The sequence below is a fragment of the Trachemys scripta genome, chromosome 11 (genome assembly GCF_013100865.1).
Source record: "Trachemys scripta elegans isolate TJP31775 chromosome 11, CAS_Tse_1.0, whole genome shotgun sequence".
Classification (NCBI taxonomy): domain Eukaryota; kingdom Metazoa; phylum Chordata; order Testudines; family Emydidae; genus Trachemys; species Trachemys scripta.
The window spans coordinates 75,452,331-75,476,365 of record NC_048308.1 but is presented as its reverse complement, the minus strand read 5'-3'; the positions used below and the strand labels follow the sequence as shown (position 1 = coordinate 75,476,365).

General features: G+C 51.0%; 2 protein-coding genes across 2 annotated transcripts; both read left to right on the top strand.

The window, feature by feature from the left end:
* The first annotated feature begins 8,939 nt into the window (after positions 1–8,939).
* Positions 8,940–17,093, top strand: LOC117884628 (zinc finger protein RFP-like). The gene is made up of 7 exons (XM_034785120.1): positions 8,940–9,841; positions 10,625–10,720; positions 12,197–12,427; positions 12,740–12,762; positions 13,490–13,605; positions 15,306–15,365; positions 16,267–17,093. Exons 1-7 carry the CDS (start codon positions 9,293–9,295, stop codon positions 16,782–16,784), a joined length of 1,593 nt encoding a protein of 530 aa, XP_034641011.1. The 5' UTR covers positions 8,940–9,292; the 3' UTR covers positions 16,785–17,093.
* Positions 17,094–20,390: 3,297 nt separating this feature from the next.
* On the top strand, positions 20,391–23,812 carry LOC117884633 (zinc finger protein 7-like). Its single transcript, XM_034785134.1, has 3 exons — positions 20,391–20,533; positions 21,804–21,915; positions 22,160–23,812. The coding sequence occupies exon 3, from the start codon at positions 22,425–22,427 to the stop codon at positions 23,193–23,195; it is 771 nt and encodes a 256-aa protein (XP_034641025.1). The 5' UTR covers positions 20,391–20,533; positions 21,804–21,915; positions 22,160–22,424; the 3' UTR covers positions 23,196–23,812.
* The last annotated feature ends 223 nt before the right edge of the window (positions 23,813–24,035 follow it).

The following is a 24,035-nucleotide window of genomic DNA, read 5'->3' as shown; positions in this document are numbered from 1 at the left end:
CTGGACTCTTTCCAATTTTTCCACATCCTTCTTGTAGTGTGGGACCCAAAACTGGACACAGTAGTCCAGATGAGGCCTCACCAATGTCAAATAGAGGGGAATGATCACGTCCCTTGATCTGCTGGCAATGCACCAACTTATACAGCCCAAAATGCCGTTAGCCTTCTCGGCAACAAGGGTAGGAGCCTTGCCTTATAACAGGCTTATTCAAAGTGATACAAGCTACAAAATTGAGATCTTGAAAGAGAGTTGACATTTTCATAATGTAATAAAAATACTGTAATGATTAATAATTAATAATCAATAGTGTATAATAAGCATGTTATAAAAACAAATTTTATATTTCCAAGATCACTGCTTTTATCATTTATACTCAGGTAAAGGAGAAAATCCCTGGAAATATTCATTTTTAGGAGGAGGTTTGTGAGACTTGACATTTTAGTGAAAGGGGTTCACAGATTGTTAAAGTTTGGGACCCACTGAGCTAAGGCCTCACCAGTGCTGAGTAGAGCAGGACATTACCTCCCATGTGTCACATACGACACTCCTGTTAATAGACTCCAGAATTATATTAGCCATTCATTCTCACAACTGCATCACGCTGTTGGCTGACATTCAATGTGTGATCCATTATAACCCCCGGATTCTTTTTTGTAGTACTACTTCCTAGCCAGTTATTCCCCATTTTGGATCTCTGCATGTGCTTTTTCCTTCCTAAATTTAGTACTTTGCACTTGTCTTTGGGTCAGGTATTCACATTAGTCAGAATTGGGTGGATTTGCAGAGGCAATGAAAGCTCCCTAAAAGGGGGGGGACCTCACCGGCACCTGAACCATTGTCCTGCCCCCCACTGCCCCTTTCTTGCTGCCCCTGTGCCACCCCTTCCCACCCAAGTTCCCCCCCTCATGCCACCCTGTCTCCATGAGGCCCCACCCTTGTACCAGCCCTTCCCCCACAAGGCCCCATCCACCGCTCACTTTATGCCTCTCCGCCTGTCAGCCTGTAAAAAGTGGGAGGGCATAATCCTGAAAAGTGATGGGTCCATGGCCCCCTGACCCCCTTATTCTGGTATCCCTGGTGTGGCGTAGCAGTTAGCAACAGGAGAGCCAAAGACCAGATATTTGACACTTTGAGACTAAAGCCAGTGGGGGGAGTAGCTAAGACCTGGGGCTTCCACACTAGAGCCCCCAGTTCTAGCCCCATTTTCCTTGTGCAACTTCTCTGTGAATTTATTAGCACCAGGGGCTGCCAAGGTGCCCAATGCTAGATCGCCGTCTAGGGCTGGGGAGACGAAGTCATGGTCAGCCATACGGGCTGGGAGGGGCCTGCAGACACAAACAGCCTCAGTAGCAGTGAGATGATTTGTACTCACAGCTTCTGGTTTGTTTCACTGCACCCCAACCCATGGGTTTTGTCCTTGGCATTGGAGAGTGTCCCCACTCCCCCATCCCGCAGTTCTGCTCAGCAGTCTGGGAATTGTCTCATTGGCACAGTCAGCTGCAAGGGACACGGGCTGAGGGATTCATCTCTCCAGCCTCCTCCTCACAGCTCCTGGAGACCACTTCTGTTGGCCAAAAGTAACTGCCTGTCCGTGTGTCTGACTGATGGCTCCAATTCTCAGGCAATACGTTCACCAGCAAACCCCAGCAGCAGTGAGATGCTCTGCCTGAGCCCATCCCCCAGCGCCAACAGCCTCGGGCGGCCACGCAGCAGGAAGACTGCCTGGTTCGAAGGAAGTTTACAGCCATGGAACCAGTTTGCCTGACACACTCGTGACAATGGATCTCATCACTGTGTGAGTCAGGCTCTGTGACAATACTGTATCTGGTTGCTCAGGCAGTGACCGGCTGCTTCCCCAGCAGCATCTCCGCCCAGCACGCCCTTCCCATCGCAGCCCCAGCTCCGGTTCTGGTCCCAGACGGCCACTGCCCAGAGTCACTGTTGAATCTGATCTCAGATCCACTCTGCTGCAAGAGACTCCTGGCTGCACTGCCCAGCCACATGGACCAGCCGCAGAACGAAGGAGTGTGACTGACGGCTACAAAGCTCCAGCCCTGGATTCTCCAGCAAAACGGGAGCAGCGCCAGCCTTCCCCTTAACGAAAATAATTCCAGCTCACACCATCCAGCTGCAAGAACGTACGAATTCCCCCATGCAAAATGCATTAAATCTCTGCACCATTGCACCCAGCTGTAGGGCAGCCCCTGTACCCAGCCACATCCCAGGCAAGCGCTCCATTCTCCCCACAGCCGGAGTGCCAGGCCCGGTCCCCGGGGGTTGCTCCGCAGACTTGCCCAGGCCCCCTCTGTCTGTCCACAGATCTCCTCCTGCAGCCAGACTGGACAAGTGGCCTGAGAGCTTTGGGACTTCTCCCATCGACATGGCTGCCACCTCTCGGGGACATGGAGTACCTATGTCGATGGGGAAAGCTCTCCCATCAGCACAGGTAGCATCTTCACTTAGTGCTACAGCACTGTCAGTGCAGACAAGCCCTCAGTCTCTTTCCTGTAATTCCCTGTCCTTGGGCGAGGGTGACTTTTAAATCCATTCCAGGGTCTTTCTTCTCTGGTGTTTGGTGAAGCTGTTTGAACTAATTTGAAATTAACACAACAACCTCACCAGAAGTCAGGTTAAGAATATCAAAGGGAATAGTCCTGGCTGTTTGCTGACAGGCTGTTCTCTGGGCTATCATCCTTACCTATCAATACTCCACAATGCTTGGGTCCAGATACTGCAGTCAGACATTGCTACAGAGCAATGTCAAATCTCAGAGCAAAAGAAAGAAAGAACTCCAGGGAACCAGGAAAAAGAAAGTCTGATTGGTAAGCACCCACAAAATATAAGGCTGAGACTTATTTTAAGGAACCAGGTGAATTCCCTTAAATGACATTGGGAATGGCCTTTCCAAAGGTGTCACCTGCTTCCCAGCATTCTCACAACTAGACTGGGGTCTACTGATGGGGAAAAAAACCGCAGAAGCCTAAATGCACTCAGCTCCTAAATTTTTGCTGTAAAAGTTCCCTAGGTGCCTAACTTTCTGTCTCTGGGCACCTGCACTGCTGCCTCACTCTAGGCAGCTGGATACCTGTCTCCTGCCTAAGCCCCAGGACAAGGCTGGAGGAAGAGAGACATTTCTCTGCCTATCTTCCCTGAGGGTCCCAGTCTGGAAGGTGTGCACAGATGCCACCTAGCTGTACACAGAATGGCCCAGGTGGAAGACCTGCTTTATAATCTTTAGCCCAGTGATCTAGGCACTCACCTGGGATGTGGGAGACTAGTCCAATTTCTCCATCTGCCTGATGAGCAAAAAGAGATTTGAACAGGGGTGCCTCATCTCTTAGGTGAGTGCTGTGAGCTCTGAGCTACAGGATATTCTGAGATGGGTCTCTATCTCTACTATTGAAGTTCTTCCACTTGAAATCAATAATTGACTAATTAATTAATAATTGGATGACAAAAATAGTCCAGTCATGAAATTGTAACCAAAGTTTTCTATAAAGTATCAATGTATCAGATAAAACTAATAACAAATAAACAAGAGCAAATCAGGTAATGCCAAAAAAATTTATATGTATGCAACCATACACACCCAGTGTTACAGGCCCCTCTCACATCTCCTCATCCACATAACTCTTTGCTGCTGGGATGTAGGTGCACAAGGTATCCCTTGTTCCCCTTGTCCTCCTAGACCCAGCTCCAGGGACCACAGGGCCACTTTCTGGCTGCTGATACTGGGCTTGCAAGCAATGTCTTGGGCCTTCTCAGTGTGAAAATTCTTCCCTTCCCCTTATCCTCAGGCATGGATTGCATTAGCCACACTGACATCCAAATGGGTCTGTAGGCAGCGCCATCCTGCCTTCAGTCTGCCAGATGTGCATGCCAGCACAGCGCTTCTGCAACTGCTCAGCATGTAATTAAACCTTCTGCTGCCAGGTGCTCTACGGTTTTACGATACAGAGCAGCAGATGGTAAGTGGGGTTCCCCCCAAATAACAGTGGGCACAGACAGCCCATTGATAACCATGTCATTGGAAGGAATAATCTCCCTGCCTTTCCCACAAGGTAAGTGTCAGATTTGCTCAGCACCCTGGCACCATGAACCTTCCCTGTACCTCCATGCTGGTGTTCATGAACCTGCCTCTGAAGTTGACCAAGCCCTGCAGGAGGATGGAGCAGTGCCCTTCGTGGTTGACATATTCACATGCTCCTTGCAATGGGAAAAGTATGGGCACATGAGTGACACTGGCCCCAGCACAGTGACATTGGCCACAGCACCATTCTCTCAAAGTCAGCTGTTATTTCAGACACATTAGTTATGTCTATGGGTAAATCACAGTACCAATCCTTCACAAACCTCCCCCAACACTGCACTGACCATGGACTCGCCAACATCAAACTGGTAGCCATGCAACTGCAGCTATCTGGGGTATCCAGCTTCCGGATGGCAACAGCAGCTCACTTCTGGATTGTTATGGCCTCCCTCGTTTGAATATCCTGGTGCTGGAGGGACAAGGCAAGCGCCATGCAGTTCTGCTTCCTCATGCAGAAATTCTGGAACCATTGCTGGTCATCTGCAGTCTGCGTGATGGCCTGGCCCCACCACACTGGGCTTGTTCTCCTGCATCAGAGCCACCTGTCTATGATGGGGAATCCACAGTGATGGCAGAAACCACCCAGCGCCTCCAGTGTGCCATGAATGAACTCCCCTCTGAGTCCTGCCACTGCCACCTTCCACCGCTCAGTAACTGCTGTTGAGATGTCACTCAGAGCCTCGCAGAACAACTACACAGTTGTGTAAACATTTCAGTGACAAGCCAGAGCAGCTCAGCCCATGGTTCTGGATCCAGGATTTGGCCCCAGTGGAATGAACAAAAGAAAGGAGGATGCAGAGCCTGAAGTGCTAAATGTGTTGGTGGGCGTAAACCACATCTCCCACAATACACTGCGAACCAGTTCCTAGGGTGTCTCCATTTAGTGCGGCACTAGAAACCCTGGAGTACTCAGTCTTAATGCCAACCCCAGGTAACTGCACTGCCAGCATGGGCACGGTACACAGGTGCCAGGTGTGCGTGGCTCTGCAGCGTGGCCATTCCAAGGTGGGCTTGGCTAGCACATGCCCGTATGCATGAGAGCCAGGCCAGGGATACAGACACACCCACAAGAGAAGTTTCCTTTTCTTTTCGCCCTGGCAGAGGCTAGCCAGCACTATAAGTAAAGCTGAGTGAGCGCTACAGGAAGGGAGAGAGGAGATGGAGGCAGGGAGGGCAAGGGGAGGGGTGGGCAGTTTGGGGATGGGGCAGAACCATCTAATCCTCCCTCTGGGCCACAGAACTGACCCAGGAAAGTCAATGTAGCCACAGGCTCTAGCCACTTGTTGGCAGAGCCTTCACCCAAAGGCATGGGAACAAGGACAGTCATGACCATGGGGAGAGTCCTTGCAGCCAGGGAATGGAGGCTGGGGTGGGGGACGGGGACGTAGTGCCCGGAGTCAAAGTGGGGTTAAATGGTCTGGGTGTAGAAGTCCCTGGACTTTTGCAGATCCTAGGGGATGCATCAGGTCTGGGGCATGTCTCACACCCAGCCTTTACCGCAGGGAACCGATCCCCACCTGACCCAGTGGTGGGGAAACTCAGCAAGTGAATACTTATAGATTCCCTCCTAAAATCTTTGCTTGGGTGACTTTCCACACACTATTTCAAGGAATGCAGAACAATCAGAATTCTTGGTAGGGACTGGTTCAGATAAATACTTTGATGAATTGATTTGTTCAAACTATTAGAAATCAAAGGAGTCTGTCTATCTCATAGAATCATAGACTTTAAGTTCAGAAGGGACCATTATGATCATCTAGGCTGACCTCCTGCACAATGCAGGCTACAGAATCTCACCCACCCACTCCTGTATCAAACCTATGCCTGACTTATTGAAGTCCTCAAATCGTGGTTTAAAGCCTTCAAGGTGCAAAGAATCATCCAGCAAGTGACCCGTGCCCCACACTGCAGAGGAAGGTGAAAAACCCCCAGGGCCTCTGCCAATCTGCCCTGGAGGAAAATTCCTTCCCAACCCAAATATGGTGATCAGCTAAACCCTGAGCATGTGGGCAAGACTCGCCAGCCAGACACCCAGGAAAGAATTCTTTGTAGTAACTCAGATCCCACCCCATCTAACATCCCATCACAAGCCATTGGGCATATTTACCGCTAATAGACAAAGACGAATTAATTGACAAAATTAGGCTATCCCATTATACCATCCCCTTCATAAACTTATCAAGCTTAGTCTTGAAGCCAGATATGTCTTTTGCCCCCACAACTCCCCTTGGAAGGCTGTTCCAGAACTTCCCTCCTCTAATGGTTAGAAACCTTCGTCTAATTTCAAGTCTAAACTTCCTGATGGCCAGTTTATATCCATTTGTTCTTGTGTCCACATTGGTACAGAGCTTAAATAATTCCTCTCCCTTCCTGGTATTTATTCCTCTGATATATTTGTAGAGAGCAATCATATCTCCCCTCAGCCTTCTTTTGGTTAGGCTAAACAAGCCAAGTTCTTTGAGTCTCTTTTCATAAGACAGGTTTTCCATTCCTCAGATCATCCTAGTAGCCCTTCTCTGTACCTGTTCAGTTTGAATTCATCCTTCTTAAACATGGGAGACCATGCACACAGTAACACAGAAACATGCACACAGTATTCCAGATGAGGTCTCACCAGTGCCTTGTATAACGGTACTAACACCTCCTTATCTCTACTGGAACTACCTTGCCTGATGCATCCCAAGACCGCATTAGCTTTTTTCATGGCCATTTCACATTGGCGGCTCATAGTCAACCAATACCCCGAGGTCCTTCTCCTCCTCTGTTACTTCCAACTGGTGCGTTCCCAGCTTATAACGATAATTCTTGTTATTAATCCCTAAATGCATGACCTTGCATTTTTCACTATCAAATTTCATCCTGTTACTATTACTATTACTCCAGTTTACAAGGTCATCCAGATCTTCCTGTATGATATCCAGGTCCTTCTCTGTATTGTCAATATCTCTCAGCTTTGTCTCATCTGCAAACTTTATTAGCACATTCCCACTTTTTGTGCCAAGGTCAGTAATAAAAAGATTAAATAAGATTGGTCCCAAAACCGATCCCTGAGGAACTCCATTAGTAACCTCCCTCCAGCCTGACAGTTCACCTTTCAGTATGACCCGTTGTAGTCTCCCCTTTAATCAGTTCCTTATCCACCTTTCAATATTTAAATTGATCCCCATCTTTTCCAATTTAGCTAATAATTTCCCTCATAGGCAAAGGTAAAAAATTACAGTGGCAATAAGGAAGAAATAGTCCGCATGGTGATGAATTTGGGTCAGTCTGGTATTGTAAAATGAATGAAAAGAAGTAGATTATTACGAATTTCCCTTTTAGGTCACTGAGTCCTGTCTTCATAAATTATATATAAAAGTCAATTATTTCCTCACTAGTTTTCTGTGCTCTCGTGGTCTGGTGTTATGATCTCATGGACTTCCAGGCCAGAAGGGACCTGATCATGATCATCCAGTCTGACCTACACATTGCAGGCCACAGAACCTCACCCACAGGTTGCAAGGGAAGTGAACTGAAATATAGTTTATATTGCTTTGAATTTCTATTTCTAATGCAATATGCATAACAAGGCACATAAATTTAACCTGGGAGTTTTGGTATCAGCATTTCATGCATGGAACAGATAAAGATATAAAAGACTCACTGAGGTGATGTTCAAGCAGCCAGTACTCACCTATTGGATGGATCCTGGAAAGAAGCTTCTGAGAAGTTTTAAAGTCCTCAGCATGCACTCGGCTTTTCTAAATGCCATCAGTTCTCCAGAGCTGGTTTGTGAAAGCAGCCGAGTAACTGGATAGTTACAGTAGTAATTCCAGTCAATTAGTGTGAGCAGAGAGGCATCCTTAAAGAACCACCCACCATTCTGCTGAGCTCCAAGGGTTGGCAGCAGGAGACTCAAATTTTAAAGTGTCTCCATTTGGCTGAAGACAACAGCAGTGTTGAGAAGACGGTTCTCCCTGCTATTTGAGAACTGCCAAATACCAACAATAAAACAACAGCAATAATTACATTGAATTCTTCACCACTCTTCACAGTGAAGACCCACTGCTAAGGTGGTAGGTGACACAGAGCCATGGTGTCGCTGAGCTGCTCTTGATGGAGAAGCTCGATTCGTTATTACTGCAGAGTGCATTTTGAAGCCCAGCCAGTTGCTGGTTTCAGATAAGAGGCAGTCTGGAAGTTGTCAGATAAATTGTAAAATACAGCATAAGGGGATGTTGAGTTGTGTCTGGTCGTCAGGCATAGTGCATATTTCACCACAGCCTGGAAAGGCTGCTGTTTATTCAACCAGATTCATAATAGCAATAGAGATCCAAGGAAAAGATCCCGTCACCCATGCAAGCTTCGTTCTGACTTCTTGTGTGTCCAGCCAGGGACAAACTGAGGCCGGGTCCTACGGAAAATATAGCAGGTGATCATGTGCCTAAAGACTGTACCAAAGGCGCAGGCACAGGGGCCTGAATTAAGGTTCCACAGGCAAATAAGACCCTGGCATTCCTAACTTTTGAGTGCTTGTCGTTGCAACTGAAATAATAGTGTTTTAAGGTAGGGTTTTGAAAGGGTTAAAATTAGGTACAACTTTTGCAGCATGAGCAGAGTTTGACCCTGAACTTGCAGCGCTGCCTGCTACTCCCTGACCTTCCCCCGGTGTGTCTATTTCCCTTTCTGCCGGCTGGGCTGTTTTAGACAATGAGCTGCTCCTTTGGGGGCGCCCCAGTTCCCATGGGTAACTGATTACAGTCTTGCCCACTCCAAGCATTTGAAAGTCACGAGCCCCCCCCCCCCCCCCCCCCCAGGATGAGAGTGCTTTAAAAAACGTGGGATTTAAACCCCTACTAATAATTACTGTGGGGCTGGTTTTGTTTCCCAGCTGGTTCTGAGCCTTCAGGCTGCACTGGGGTCACATTTTCAAATTTTCTCTGCAATCAACAAGGTTAGAAACTTCCTCTCTTTAGCAAACAAAAGCAGAGTCTCACCTCAGCACAGGCTGAAAGGAGCTGGGGCTTTAACAAACCAATCAGCCACAGCACTGCAACCAACCAGAGCAATGAAAGATTGTGAGCCTGAGGCTAAAATCCCAGGAGCTGGTGACAGCCCTGGCAGGACTCCCCCTTTTCCACTGAGCCCGAGCAGCCTGAGTGTGAGTGAGAATCAGGCTTTTCAAACATGTTTTCACAAAAGCCTCCAGGGCTGAAATGAATAATGGGCTCCTTCCCGCTCCAACAGCCGGAGTCAGTTCCAGGTGTGACACCCCCCCCCCCCTTGCTGCTGCAGGCGGGGCCTAGTGTGAACTCGGGAAATTCAAACTCAGGGTTCCTCTGCCCGGAGGGAGCCATGGCTGCAGAGACCCCCGTGGAAAGTCTCCAGGACCAAGCCACGTGTCCCGTCTGCCTGGAGCACTTCAGAGAACCTGTTACTCTGCAGTGTGGGCACAATTTCTGCCAAGCCTGCATCAGCCAGTGCTGGGAGGGATCTGACACAGGCGCCTCCTGCCCCCAGTGCAGAGAAACTGTGCAACACAGAAACCTCAGGCCCAACAGGCAGCTGGCAACTGTCCTAGAAATAGCCAAACGGCTGAGTTTCCAGGCAGCAAAGGGAGCAGGAGGGGAGAGTGTGTGTGGGGAGCACCAGGAGCCTCTCAAACCGCTTTGTGAAGAGGATCAAACCCCCATCAGTGTGGTGTGTGACAGATCCCGGGCTCACCGAGCTCACACCGTGGTTGCCATAGAGGAAGCTGCCCAGGAGTACAAGGTAGGGAATTGCTGTCCAGTCTAATGGGTAATAACTTTGGGTTTTAATTACGGGTTAATGTTGGCAGAAATTGCCTGACACAGATGTAATTTGCCACTCAGCTGTGTGTAGCCTTCATTGCTATATCAGAAACTGTACAAATTAATGAGACTCCAGCCTGGCCAGAAAGGCAACAGAAGCAGGTTTTAAATTTGGCTGAGGTGGGAAAGTTTTCTCTGAGCAGCTGAATCCTTTTCAAACCCAGCTCCCACCAGTGAAGTATGGGAACTCCCTCAGACCAGAAGCTGTGAAATGAGGAGCGAGGTTTGATTCACAAGAGCTGTAGGCTGGTCTATGTGGGAGTGCTGCCCTCAGGCTGGAGAAGGCAGAGTTACGAGATATGGCTGTTATTACTGATTCGTCACTGATTTTATTATTGTGATTTGCATCCCAGCAGCCCCTAAATGAGATCTGACCTCGATTGGGGGGGGGCAGCACAAAACCCACAGAAGGACAATCCCTGCCCCGAGCCATTTACAGTCTGACAGGACAGAACAGACAGGGTGGGAGGGGAAACAGAGGCACAGTGAGGGGAAGTGACTTGTCCAAGGTCACTCAGCTTGTCAGTGGCAGAGCTGGGTATAAAACCCTGGTTTTCCGAGGTTCAGGCTAGTGCCCTAACCACTCGGCTATCTAGTAGGACCTACAGTCATCTCAACTCTTGTGTTCTTGGTGGAAAACCAACCCCTACAAACCTACTGTCAGGCCTCAAAATCAAACCACCAAATCGTTTCTGTTTGTCAGGAAAAGATCCAGGCCCATCTGAAGTCTCTGAGGGAACAGAGAGAAAAGCTCCTGCTATTGAAAGTAAATGGAGAGAAAAGAAGCCAGGAGTATCTGGTAGGTGCCCATTGTTTTTCACTGCTGGGACATGGAGAGGGGCGGTTTGTTGGTAGATTTCTGTGTGGTGTGGGGAATGTGGGCTTGTTTATGTTTCTCCATGATCATGGGATACTCTGTGTGTGTGTGTGTGTGTGTCTGTGTGTACACACGTGTGCATCACAAATGTTCTCTCCTTGGAGGAGGACAACAGCATCTTCTGCAGCATCTAAAATGCATTTTAATTAATGAGTTAATTACTGTCCCTTGTGGCTTTCACAAAACTTCTCCCGAACTGCACTGACTGTATCCCAGCCGTGCCATGTGCCAGCATCTGCAGTCATTTCTTGTATTTTTTAAAACCATTTGTTTATTTTCCCCCTGATAATTCTATCAATGTGGAGCTGAGTTCTGTTGCCTGCTGCTCTGGGTCTGGCGTCTCAGGGTACGCTCACACCGCCAGCAGCAGTGAGCCCCTCCGGGTCTTGCTCAGCAGAGTTGGACTCATGGGGCTCGCAGTAAAGCACTAAAAAAACCTGTAGACAGCACTTTTAAACTGCAGCTGGGGTGGGAGCTCAGGCTCTGAAATCCACCCCCCTCCCTCCCTCGGCTTCAGAGCCCAAGCTCCAGCCTGAGGCCCAGTGTCTACACAGCTGTTGTTCGTGCGGTAGCGTGAGCCCCTGAGTCTGCTGCCCTGGGCTCTGAGGCTCACTGCTGTGGGCCGTGTAGACGCACCCTCAGAGGCCATTGGGAACAGTGTCGGAGCCACGTCTGACATGGAAACACCCCTTTAAGGGATATTGGGGCCAAATGGGAAGCTGTAGGAAAATCCTGTCCCTTGGAATCCCAAGGGATACTCAAGTGTCAGGATGTGAAGAATTACAGATTTCAACCCCCCAAACCACAGGTCCCAGACACTGCAACCTATCAGCTCTCTGGAGCCAGCAAGGGAGGGGCTAGTGGAACTCTGGCCCGCCAGAGGATCCGTCTGCGAAGCTCCTGATTGGAGCAGGCATTCGAATACATGACTTACGCCAGCAGGCATCACAGGAAGTTGCCCAAACTACTGAGTGAACTCCAGATCTGCTGCTGGACTGGACCCTGACAGTGGCTTGACCCTGGCATAGTTCCTGGCTCAGGTTGACTTGCAGTACTGCTGTCTGACTCCGGCCTGACCCTTCGCATGGCGGTCTGACTCCGACTCCAGTGCTGATCCTCACGCGACTCCTGATACTGATTCTGGCTCAGCCTTTGGCATGACTCCTGATCTCGACTCTGACCCCAGCCCTGGTGAGATCCTGACTCTGACTCCAGGTTTGACTCTGGTTTTAATTCCTGGCTTCCGATTCCAGTTCTGACCACTAGGCCTGACTGCTCATGCCCTGGTCCCTACACAGATGTCTTAGAGATTGTAAAGAAATTCTCTCTTGTAAGACTCTATTAAAGGCCCTCAGGTGCCATCATGTTCCTGACCAGCCCTCTCCTTACTTCTTATAGATACAGACACAAACCGAGAGACAGAAGATTGTGTCTGAATTTCAGCAACTGCGGCAGTTCCTGGAGGAACAAGAGCGACTCCTGCTGGCCCAGCTGGAGAAGCTGGAAAAGGAGATTCCGAAGATACAGAATGACAATGCCAGCAAACTCTCTGAGGAGATTTCCTATCTCAGCAACCTGATCAGTGAGCTGGAGGGGAAGGGTCAGGAGCCAACGAATGAATTCCTGCAGGTTAGACTGAGTTAGAAACATCCCAGATCCTCTCACAGGGGAGGGAGGGTTCCTGAATCATAAATACTGGAGTCCAGCAGTCAGAGATCTCAGTGTCACTCAGTGTGTGCATTCCTGAGATGTGAGTGACTATTGCTCTTTGAAGAGTTACGGACACATTGATATTAGAGCAGGGAAAGCCCCATTAGCTCAGGGAATCCATGGGCCTGGAGCCAGGGCAGGGGCTCTTTTCCCCATATTTGCAAAATCCCTTCCCTGGGATATCGTGTGTGTGTCAGAGGGGACTGAGATTCTTTTCTCTCTCTCCTCTAGGACATCAGAAGCACCTTGAGCAGGTACGTGTCTCTCTCTCACTCCCCCTCACACGTCACAATGCTGGCTTGGAGATGATGTTAGCAGCACATCTCCCCAAGGCTCTTCAGCGAAATGTGTGAGGCAGGGTCACATTTTGCATATAACTCTCTCTGATTAACTTCATCCTGAGGGTCTCACCGTTTTAGAGAAGACTCTGGAATTACCTATTGAACAGGAAAGATTAACCTAAATGATATTCTAGAGATATCACATCCCTGGGGGCCTGGCTGCCTCAGAGTTGTGGGGATGGAATATGGGCCTGTCACTCCCAGCGCACTGGTTACCATTCAGCCCAGGGCAGCAGTGATCAAGAGCACATCCCACCAGAGAGCTGTTTGGAGACCTGTGTGGAATGAGCTGGGGAGGTGGGAGTTGATGTATCAGCATAGTTCCTAGTGGATAGATTTCTACAGCACTTCACATGGGAACTTTGTATCCCTCCGAGCATGGAGGCCAAGGTGTGAATTGGCCATGGAGACTCGCATCCCCTTTTATCCCCAGAGCTGGTCTGTCCAGGCCAGAGTTGTAGAATATCAATGGGACCTTCAGAGGGAAGGTTTCACTGTCATGGCTTGTGCTCCACCTGCTCTGAGGCTGGGAGAAGCAGAGGAATTCTAATTCCAGGCCCATTAGAGCAGCAACTTTCACAAACAACAAATTAGGCTGTGTCACTAAATGAAATATAAGAATGTGAAATTTTCTCTTCAGGTGTGAGAAGGGGGAGTTCCAGCAGCCAGTGGAGATTTCTCCTGAACTGGAGAAGAGACTCAGCAATTTCTGCCAGCAGACTGTTGCTGTAATGGAGACTCTGAGGAAGTTCAAGGGTACTGAGAAGGGATCTACAAGGGGAAATTGGGATGAGCTTCTGAGACTGTGGGAAGAGGTGGGCGCTGTCCAGCTGGTTCATCCTTATGTGACATCTCTATTGAATGAAAGGTGGAAAGTAGAGCAATAGAGCAGGTGTAACAGGGGCCCAGGTGTCGGGATGTCTCACATTAATTCATGACTTACCAGAGGTCACAACATAGAGGCTCAAATTTAGCAAAATGGCCTAATTTTGGGTCCCTGATTTTCTCTCCCAGCTAGAGAACTTGCAAAGCTCTTGGGGGTCAGAGAAACAGGGGTGCTAGTCTGGCTGGATCTCAGGACTGCCCCAGCCTGTGCCAAGGTCTGCACAGGCCTCTACAGCTACTGACTAGGGGAGTCACTAACTGCCCCCTCTGCCCCTTTGCCAGTTGAGGGTGAATCTGGCCCGTTGAGCCGACTCTCTCCCAGCTCAAATTTCCACACGTATAAAATGATTTTATTATTTGTATTTCAGTGTCAGGAGGACGAGGGCCCCATTGTGCTGAGCTCTGTGGAGATGCTGAGTGAATAGACCCAAGGGGTTTACAATGAAGAGCCCTGACCCTGCAAACTCTTAACAGCCCGTTAGGGGCACAAAGTGTGTGAAGTTACAGTCACACTCAAGCCTTTGCAGGATCTGGCTCCAGGGCAGCGTTTCTCACAGGCAGCCACCAGCAGATGTTTTTCTGCCATGACAGCCGCTCTGGGCGGAGACTGGGGGACCAAAGTGGCAGCCGCCTCTCCCTGCAGCACCCAGCAGTTGCCCCTGAATAGCTGTTACCAAGGGCAGTGAGATGCATCTCACTGCCGTGGTGTTTGTGCTGGCACCTGGGCCGCCGCAGCAGCACCACTGGGGACAAGTGGGGCTGGTGAGTGAGGCACTGGAGGCAGCTGCAGTGCTTGGTTGCCGGAGTGCACCCTGGGCAGCTTCCCTACCTCCACCCAGCCGGGGCATGGGGAGTCCGGGGTTCTGCAGGCAACCAGAGAGTTCCTGATCCACCTTCCCTGGGGCAGGCTCTCACTGAAGGGCCGTGGGAGGCAGGGACAGAGAGACTTGTTCATCAAGATCTGGTGGCCACACTCTGAGGCCACCAAAAATTTTGTTGTGAGATCCCTTGGTCTAGGATCTGACAAAATGCAGTAGGTGACTCAGACAGAGGAGGTGGTTAAGTCCATTAATGGCTATTAGCCAGGATGGGTAAGGAATGGTGTCCCTAGCCTCTGTTTGTCAGAAGGTGGAGATGGATGGCAGGAGAGAGATCACTTGATCATTACCTGTTCGGTTCACTCCCTCTGGGGCACCTGGCGTTGGCCAGACAGGGTACTGGGCTGGATGGACCTTTGGTCTGACCCAGTATGGCCATTCTTCTGTTCAAGCCAGCTGGGTTTGGAGGGTGAGGAGGGGATGATGAGGGGAATCTCTCTTACTGATTGTATCTCCTAGGGTGGTTGTGAGACCTAATGGCTGTTGGTTCCATCTGGGAGATGCCTGAATGAAAGAAAGGGGAAAAGGAAGGTCTCAGATTAGTTTTTATTTCTATTAAAGACCTGTGTGTGTCTCTGTCCCTCTGTCAGTTTCTCGGTCTAAATTCAAAACAAATTAGGTCACTTCAGAGTGGGGATGTCATTATAAATATGAAAGCCGGAAATCTCGTCTCTTTTCCCTTTCCCCCTCCAGACACTCTGCCGTCTGCACTGGAGACACAAAGAGGGGAATCCCGAGGAGCACTCAGACAGGGTGAGATTATCTTTAAATTATGAGAAAATTCCAACAAAAACATTTTCATGAAATTGTAGCTAAAGTTAAAAAATAAACCCAGCCCTGGCGCCCACAGCCCCAATACTAACACATTGAGCAGTGAGGAGATCCCAGGCTGGAGTCACACAAACACTCCTGACACCAACCAGAGTGCTGAGTTCGTGCCCACACTGATGCACAGAAACACTCACTGAGCAGCATCCAGGCACCCTTAACTCTGACCCTGAGTCTTTCATACACATTCATTGGCCTTTTGATAATGAATCGAGAGGAATGAGTAGAGAGCCCTCTCCCCTGAGGGCTGAGCCTCTCCTTTACCCTGGCAAAGGGGGGGCGGGGGGGGCTCTCCCATTGGAGCATCTCACTCTTTAATTGACTAGGGAGATGCTCTCCCTCTGACACTGCCCCCCCCACCCCCCCCTGGGCTGGCACTACCCCACCCAATGCCTCCTCCTATGCTCTTCCCCCAGGCTGCACGTCTCTGTTTTCCAGCCTGGGAATGGAGGATGCAGTTTGGGGAGGGAGTTTCCCTCAGTGGTTTAAAGCTGGTACCTGCCTCCTCTGCTCCCTCCTCACTAAAAGCATCTGAAACCTTCCTCGCTGTGTCTGTGCCACTGGGAATGGAGCAGCCCCAGCAGCGGGAGCCAGGAGCTGAAGCCTCTGCAAACAAATGAGAAACCAATTAATTGCCTCCAATTAAACAAACTGAGGAGCTGCAGTGACGTCTCTGCTCAGTGTCAGGTGCCCAGGACAGAGGCAGCTCCCTGGGATCCAGGCCTGTCCCAGGCAGAACCAGGGCTGCTGGGGAGTGTGAGAAACGGTCCCAGCCTCCCTCAGGGCTGAGCTCTGCCCCTAACGCTCTGATTCTCTCTGTCCCCAGTGACTGTGACTCTGGATCCAGACACGGCTCATCCCAAACTCGTCCTGTCTGAGGATCAGAAAAGTGTGAGCCAGGGAGACACCCGGCAGGATCTGCCCGACAACCCTGAGAGATTTGACACTGCGCAATGTGTGCTGGGCTGTGAGGGATTCACCTCAGGGAGACATTGCTGGGAGGTGGAGGTGGAGGGTGAGGAACGCTGGGCTGTGGGGGTGGCCAGAGAATCTGTGAGGAGGAAGGGCTGGATCGGCCTTAACACTGAGGGGGGAATCGCAGCTGTGGGGCAGTGGTGGCAGGATAAGTTTGAGGCTCTCACCTCCCTGGGGATCCGCCTGCCCCTGCACTGGGTCCCCAGGAAGCTCCGTGTTTGTCTGGACTGTGAACGGAGGCAGGTAACGTTTTTTGATTCTGGTGATGAGACTCTGATCTTCGCTTTGCCACTTACCTGTCCCCCTGGGGAGAGAATCCTCCCCTGGCTCCGGGTAGAGGCCAGAACCCGGCTCAGACTGTGTCCCTGAGACACCGGGGGACCCTGAAATCAGCCTTTCTAGCCCCATGCACCCTCGTCAATCTGACGCCAGAGGACTGCTGTCTTCATGCAGTCGCTGTGATCCTGCAGGCCCCATAGAGCCTCTGGACTGTCAAACCATAGAGAACAGGGTAGGGAGGGATGGAGGTAGAGAAGCCAATCTCAGTGCCCCAAGGATTTTGTAGCCGGTTTGTCACTGTTCTCTGTGATCCAGGATGACGCTGAGCATCCAGACTCAGACAGTGTCACTGGTTAATTGTGGGGGGCTTCTCTAGCTCAGCGGTGGATTTAGAGTTAGGGGGGCCCCCCAGCCCTGTGCTCAGCTTCATTTTTAGGGCCCTTCCTTGGGACCCAGCCAAGAAAAAGAACATTCTCTCTTATCTCCCCCGCCCCCGTTTTTCATTCTTTTTTTCTTCAGCCTCCTCCTATAAGTAATAGCAAGTAAATGAAAATAAAGTGAGGTACCTTGATTGTTTTTGTAGTATAACTTATTTTTCCACAGACCACTTGAAAATCGCTGGGGGTCTCAGTGGACCACGTAATGATCTTTCCAAATATCGTTTGTACCATTAGCTAACTACTGTAAAGCACTTTGGATAAGAGCGCTTTATAAAAAAAAGTAAAAAAACATGTTGGGGTGAAGGGTCTGGCCAGGAGTTAGGGTGCAGGAGCAGGCTGGGGGTTGGGGCAGGAGGTTGGGGTGTGGAGCGCTTACCTGGGGCAGCTCCCATTTGATGCGAGGGGTGCAGGTGGGGATGTGGGGGGGTGCAGGAGTGCAGGGAGCTGATGTTGTGGGGGGCAGGGGGTGTGGGGGTTGCAGGAGTCAGGGCTGGAGGTTTCTGAAGGGGTGCAGGAGTCAGGGAGGGCAGGGGGCTGGGGATGTGAAGGGGGGTGCAGGAGTCAGGGCTGGGTGTGTGTGAGGGGAGTGCAGGAGTCAGGGTGGGGGTGCAGGGTCTGGGAGGGAGTTAGGGTGTAGGAGCAGGCTGGGAGTTGGGGTGCAGGGTCTGGCCAGGCGTTAGGGTGAGGGAGGGGTCTCAGGGTTGGGGTAGGAGGTTGGGGTGTGGAGCGCTTACCTGGGGCAGCTCCCATTCGGTGCGAGGGGTGCAGGTGGGGATGTGTGTGGGGGTGCAGGAGCTCCCGTTTGGTGCTCAGGGTGGGGGTGGGGATGTGTGGGGGGTGCAGGAGTCAGGGTTGGGGGTGGGGGCTGGGGTCATGGGGGTGGTCCCAGCGCCCTGCCCTGAACAGCTCACCGCTGGGGGGAGAGTATGTGTAAAGGGAGTGCAGGGGCCCTGCCTTTGCTCCACCCCCTGCCCCGATTCCACCCCCTTCCCCAAGGCCCCGCCTCCGCCTCCTCTCCCGAGTGGGCTGCGGCCCGACTCCTCCTCCTCCCACCCAGAGCAACTGGAGCGCGGTAAACAGCTGTTCGGCGGCAGGGGAAGAGCTGGGACAGTGGGGAGAGGGGCGGAAATGTGGCGCACTCGGGGGAGGAGGCGGGGGAGGGGGGAGCTTGGCTGCCGGTGGGGGCGAGCGGAGCCTGCCCTGCAGCAGGAGCCCCAGGAGACAGCAGGACCAAGACTTCTGTCCCCACAGCTGCCCGGCCCTGGGGCCCCCTGTCACTGTAAATCCACCTCTGCTCTAGCTACTGTCATCTCAGTCTCTGTGACCCTGGAGTACCTCCCTCCCCAGCACCTGGCTCCCAGGGGGACTGGAATCATTTTTATAGTGGGGGAGCTGAGACCCGCATTGAACCAAACTATAAATCCTGTATATGATGGAAACCACTTTCTGCCAGGGGTGCACCCCTCGTTCCAGCACATATGCTGGCTCCTCATCTCTATGACCCCTGGAAGCTCCTCCCACATCCCTCCCTCCCATCCAGGAGTAGCAGAGGTGCCCTGAAGGGCAGATGTGGGAGCTCCAGGGGCAGAACTTACAGCTGGCTGGGGATAGGCAGATGTGGGGATGGCAGGGACACCGGATTAATCAATCAGGGTTTGGGGGACTGGGGCGAAGCTGGAAGCTCTGCAGCAGCAGGGAGCGTTTTGTACCAATCTGTGTCATTAGATCTCACTGGGGTCTCCTGCCACAGGGGCCAAAGCCACCTTCCCCTATAACGATGGGAGAGCGGGTACCACTGTATCTGTCCCACACACACACACATCAAAGGTGATAAAACAACTCCTGAGATTGGGAATATGGGAGAGGCCGGGACAGGGCGGGTTTAACCAGAGGGAAGAGACTCAAGAAGAAAATGTGAATTAAAATAAAACAAGAACAAATAGAAAATCCTGGAGATATAATGAACAATAGAAATGAAAAGAGTGAAAGGAAAGTATCCCTGACAGGGGAACCGGCCAGGGGGCAGCAAGAGCAGAAGGGGTAAAATCAGGAGAAAAGAATGGAGCAGCCAAGGAGGAAGATCTGTGACGGAGAGGAGAGAGGGAGACGCACAGGGAAGGGACGGGAGGGCTAGGAAAATTGTGAGTAGAAAAGGACAGAATGAAAGAAAAGGGAGGAAAAGGGGAATGTGACAAGGACAGAGCTGTATTAAATGTTATGGAAAGTGAGACTAACTCGTGATTTCCCTAGATTAATTCCTGCACATCGGTGCTATTATAGTGCCATTAAGAAACCTGTACTCCAGTGGTCCCCAACGTGGTGCCCGCGGGCGCCATGGCACCCGCCGGGGCATTTATGTGCACCCGCCTAGTGCCCAGCAGGGGAGAGAAGCTGCGGCCCCGCGTCTGACGGGGACAGAACTCTGGAGCTGCGGGCTGTGGGCGCCGGTGTTCTCTGTCCCCGGCAGGCACGGGGCCTGCTTAGTACCCAGCAGGGGAGAGAAGCTGGGGACCCGCACCTGCTGGGGACAGAGTACTCCGGGACTGCGGGCGCCGGTGTTCTCTGTCCTCGTGGCTTCTCTCCGGCTTCTCTCTTCTCTCTGGATTCATATATTATGTAATATTAAATCTGATGTTTTTTGTATTATTTAATGTACAAATACAAAATAAGCCTTGAAAAATTGTTGGTGTCCGCCACACTCTTCTGAAAACATGAATGTGCTACTGGCCACAAAAAGGTTGGGGACTGAAAAGCACCAAGTATACATCTATATTACTGGTCTGGACTTTGTTCGTTTGCAAATAACAACTGTAGTCAAGTCACAAGGACTTTTACTCAAACTACCACTGAGTTTCAGTTCTGTGATCAATTTTTCTTTCTCGGTCAGGATGAGGGTCTGATATGCAATTTTCCGGTGTGGGATGCCGCAACTTTTGAGTCAGGACATTGTCCTCTGTGATATTTACAAATCCCCCCCGGGAAGTTCCAGCAGCCTCCAGCACGTGTCACTCCCAATGAAGTACCCGCATCCGGCAGCTTTTGTTCTAGCTGCTCCGAGAGTCGCGCACCCCGTTCCCTGGAGCCCCCCTCGGACCCGGCCGCCCCGTTTGATCCGCCCCCACCAGGGCTTGGGCCCCGCCCATCCCCCCGCCCCGCCTTGTGGCTACTGCTGGGAGCGGGAGGGGCTGGCAAGTGAGGGCAGGGCGGGGGGGCAGCGGCTTCAGCAGCGGTTACTGCGCATCCCCCCCCCCCCCCCCCCCCCCCCGAGTAGCCGATCCCGGGGCCGGGCTTCCAGCTCCCAGGCTCCCTCTCTCGGGCTCCGCGAATCCGGGGCTGGACTTCCCGGGTCACACGCTGCCGCCGCCTCCTTTGTGAGCCGAGCCCGGGCCGAGCCTGCAGGTGAGGGGGCCCCGGGGGGCCGGGCAGGGAAGTGACTCTGCCCCAGCGGCCCCTCCGCCCCCCAGCTCTGCTCCCGGGGGGGCTGCGAGTCCCAGAGCTGCTGCCCCCCCCCCCCCCGGGATCTGCCCCCCGCGCCTGCAGGAGCCGAGCCAGCCCCGGGAGAGTGACCGCCCCAGGCCGGGCCAGGGCACGAGTCTCCCAGCCTTGGGGGCAGGAGGGAACCGGGGCAGAGACTGGCAGGGGCAGCAGGAGCAATGGGAGGAGGGAGATTCCTGTCTCCCAGACCCGCCCAGCCCCATTCCCTGCAGCCCCCCGGGGCAGTGACTGCCCTGGGGAGAAGGTGAGGGGCAGGGAGAGGAAAAGCCAGTTCCTGCCTCTGCCTGGTCCCGCACTGCTGGGGGACGCGCTGCCCTGGGGACAGGGTCACGAGGATCCCCCAAAGAGGCATCTTTGATTCTGCTCTTCAGGTGCACAATTTTATCCTTTTCAGTTGTTTATAAAGGGCTGAACGTCACTGGATGGACCTTGGCTCTGAGCCCGTCTGGCAGCAGTGCCTACGTTCATCTTCAGGGTAGAAAGCCTCTGTCCAGAGCAAATTTGTTTTGGAAACAGATTAAAAAGCACCACTTAGCCTCATTTTGAGCAAGGGGGAAACAACCCTTTTACCATTATTTTTAAAAAGTGTTATCAACTTTTGAACTAATTCAGTAGCAGAAGGATTTAGGCTGGTAACTTTACATTTGACGCAAAGAGAATTCCTAGGTCAGACAGTCTCGTCTCTCAGCTCTGGTTAAAAACGACCTGTGATGTGTGTGTTTTCTGAAGGTTCAATAACTCTCCGTTCTGCACACACACTGATTCCTTCTTCCATTTGGTAAGTTTTGTTTATTAACTTAGGGTCTGATTTTGCCAAACACTTCCACACATGGGTGTCTTCAGCCATCTGAGCGGCATCACTGACTTTATTAAATCTCTGTTACTAGCCAGATCTACAAATGTCTCACAGATTTATTCCTGGTGGCAGGGGCAGAGTCTGTGCTATAATCACATGACCAAGGCCAGGAACTTTAATTACAGGACCCTAAAAGTACATTTCCAAATCCATAATCAGGCAGCGGAATAAGTGGCCGGGTCTCAATAACTCTGGACACTCAGAACCAAACCCCGGCGTTGCAGGCTCAGCATTTGTGAAACTCAGGCCACGTATTGAGATAACTGACTGTTGGGCCCTAACTTGATGTTGCTCATTTGTTTGCTTGACCCCAAGTAGGAGTTCCCATTTCCAGACCTGACGTGATCTCCTGGCTGGAGTGAAGGGAGGAGCTGTGGGTCCCCAGTCTCCGGGGAGAGGAGGAAAGAGATACTGAGAGATGCCCGCAGAGGTAAGGGATTGGCAAAAGTGGCTCAGAATCCGTGTTTTACACCCTCATGGCAAATGCCAGTTCTGAGTTTTCACCAATCCTGTGTGCCCAGGTAGAAACAAACTCTCTCCTAACTATTCAGATGGGAATGAGGTGCCAGAATTGGTTCCCTCCTTTCTCTCTCTGGGGAAGGATTTGGGGACAGTTGTTCGGTGTGTTTCCACTTTCCCACTCCCCTTTTGGTTTGTCCCCTTTTTTTCTGCAGCAGAGGGCGTGACATGAACTGGATTATCTCTGTGTCTCTGGGACGGTGAGTGAGACCGAGGAGGAGAATCCTTAGCTGGGAGTCCGGAGCAGGGGGAACCACACAGGACAGTTTGGGGAGATCGTAGGAGACTCAGCCCAGGCCATGCGGGCACCAGGGAAAAGAGCCAGGGCAGAGACGGGGTGAATCAGCTCACCAGAGCAGTGGAGTTGGAAAAATCAAAGAAACTTCCCAGCAGAGAATCCCCACTGGAGACAGACCCAGTATGTTTGGTGACTGTGGGAACAGCTTCCCTGGGAGTTCTGCCCATATTATTCAGCAGACAATCCACACGGGAGAAAAACGCTATAGATGTGCTGAGTGTGGGAAAAGCTTCTCTCAGAGTACGACGCTCATTAACCATCAGAGACTCCACACAGGAGAGAAGCCCTACATGTGCCCCACGTGTGGGATCAGCTTTGTTCAGCTCTCACAAGTTGTTAGACACCAGAGAATCCACACGGGAGAAAAGCCCTATACATGCCTGACCTGTGGGAAAAGCTTCAGTGATAAATCACATTTCAATCAACACCAGAAGATCCACACAGGAGAAAAACCCTATACATGTCTGACCTGTGGGAAAAGCTTCCGATACAGTTCAGCTCTTACCACACATCAGAGAAAACACACTGGAGAGAAACCTTATAAATGTCCCGAGTGCCAAAAAACATTCAGTGACAGTTCAATCTTTAGCAGGCATCGGCGGGTACACACAGGAGAGAAGCCCTTCAAATGCTGTGATTGTGGGAAAAGCTTTGGGGAGAGCTCAGACCTTCTTGTACATCAGAGAGTACACACGGGAGAGAAACCCTATAAATGCCTTGAGTGTGGGACAAGTTTCAGAGTACCGTCAGCACTGATTGTGCACCAGAGAGTACACACTGGAGAGAGGCCCTATAAGTGCCTGATCTGTGGGAAAACATACCGGTGTAGCTCACACCTTACTAAACATCAGAGAATCCACACAGGCAAGAAATCCTTGAAGTGCCCTGACTAGGGAAGGGCCAAGTGAATAACGTCTTTGCCAGTTCCTGTGAACCTCAGAGCATCAGGCCAGGCTGGAGTGGCTGTGTGGGATGTTATTGACATGAACTGGGAACACATAGATTATTGTTGCAACCAAGGTCCTGTAGTGGCACCAAATCTTGTATAAAGGGGGTCAGATAAGGTGTCTAAAACAAGGTTATGGTTTGCTGGTTATGATTATGCTATCTGTATGCATGTGCCATTTTAGTATTTAAAGTTGTAAGTATTGGCTCTATACTGTCTGTATTTCAAACTTGTGCAATGCTTCTGGATGATACCCCAGACAATGTGGCATCAGCACTGCCTAGCCTGTTTGATGGTCCATTAAGGACCATCAGCTATACAACTGACCCATGGAGAGAAGGCAGATACACCTTGTGAGCAAGGTATGCAGGAACCTGCCTATGGACTGAACTCTAAGGGTTTTTTCTTGCCATGTGTCCGAATGCTTGTCTTTGCAACAAAGAAAGAAAGGCCACATCACAAGAGACTATAAAAGACTGCTGCATCTCCTCCATCTTGTCTTCATTCCTCCTTCTTGCCTGTGGAGGGACTTTGCTACAAACTGAAGCTCTAAACAAAGGACTGAGGACCCATCCCAGCTGGGGATGTATTCCAGAGACTTGATTTGAACCTGCAGTTTATTCTAACAGTGCTATAAGCCTGAACCAAGAACTTTGCTATTACTGTATGTAATTGATTCCATTTAACCAATTCTAGCTCTCATCTATATCTTTTTCCTTTTATGATTAAACCTTTAGATTTTAGATTCTAAAGGATTGGCAACAGCGTGATTTGTGGGTAAGATCTA

Bases quoted from the DNA above. Each gene is read 5' to 3' on its own strand.
- LOC117884628 (XM_034785120.1), top strand. From the start codon at position 9,293: ATGGGCTCCTTCCCGCTCCAACAGCCGGAGTCAGTTCCAGGTGTGACA. The intron at 13,606-15,305 runs GTACTGAGAAGG...TTCCCCCTCCAG, and splicing joins GACTCTGAGGAAGTTCAAGG to ACACTCTGCCGTCTGCACTG. The intron at 15,366-16,266 runs GTGAGATTATCT...CTCTGTCCCCAG, and splicing joins CCGAGGAGCACTCAGACAGG to TGACTGTGACTCTGGATCCA.
- LOC117884633 (XM_034785134.1), top strand. From the start codon at position 22,425: ATGTTTGGTGACTGTGGGAACAGCTTCCCTGGGAGTTCTGCCCATATT.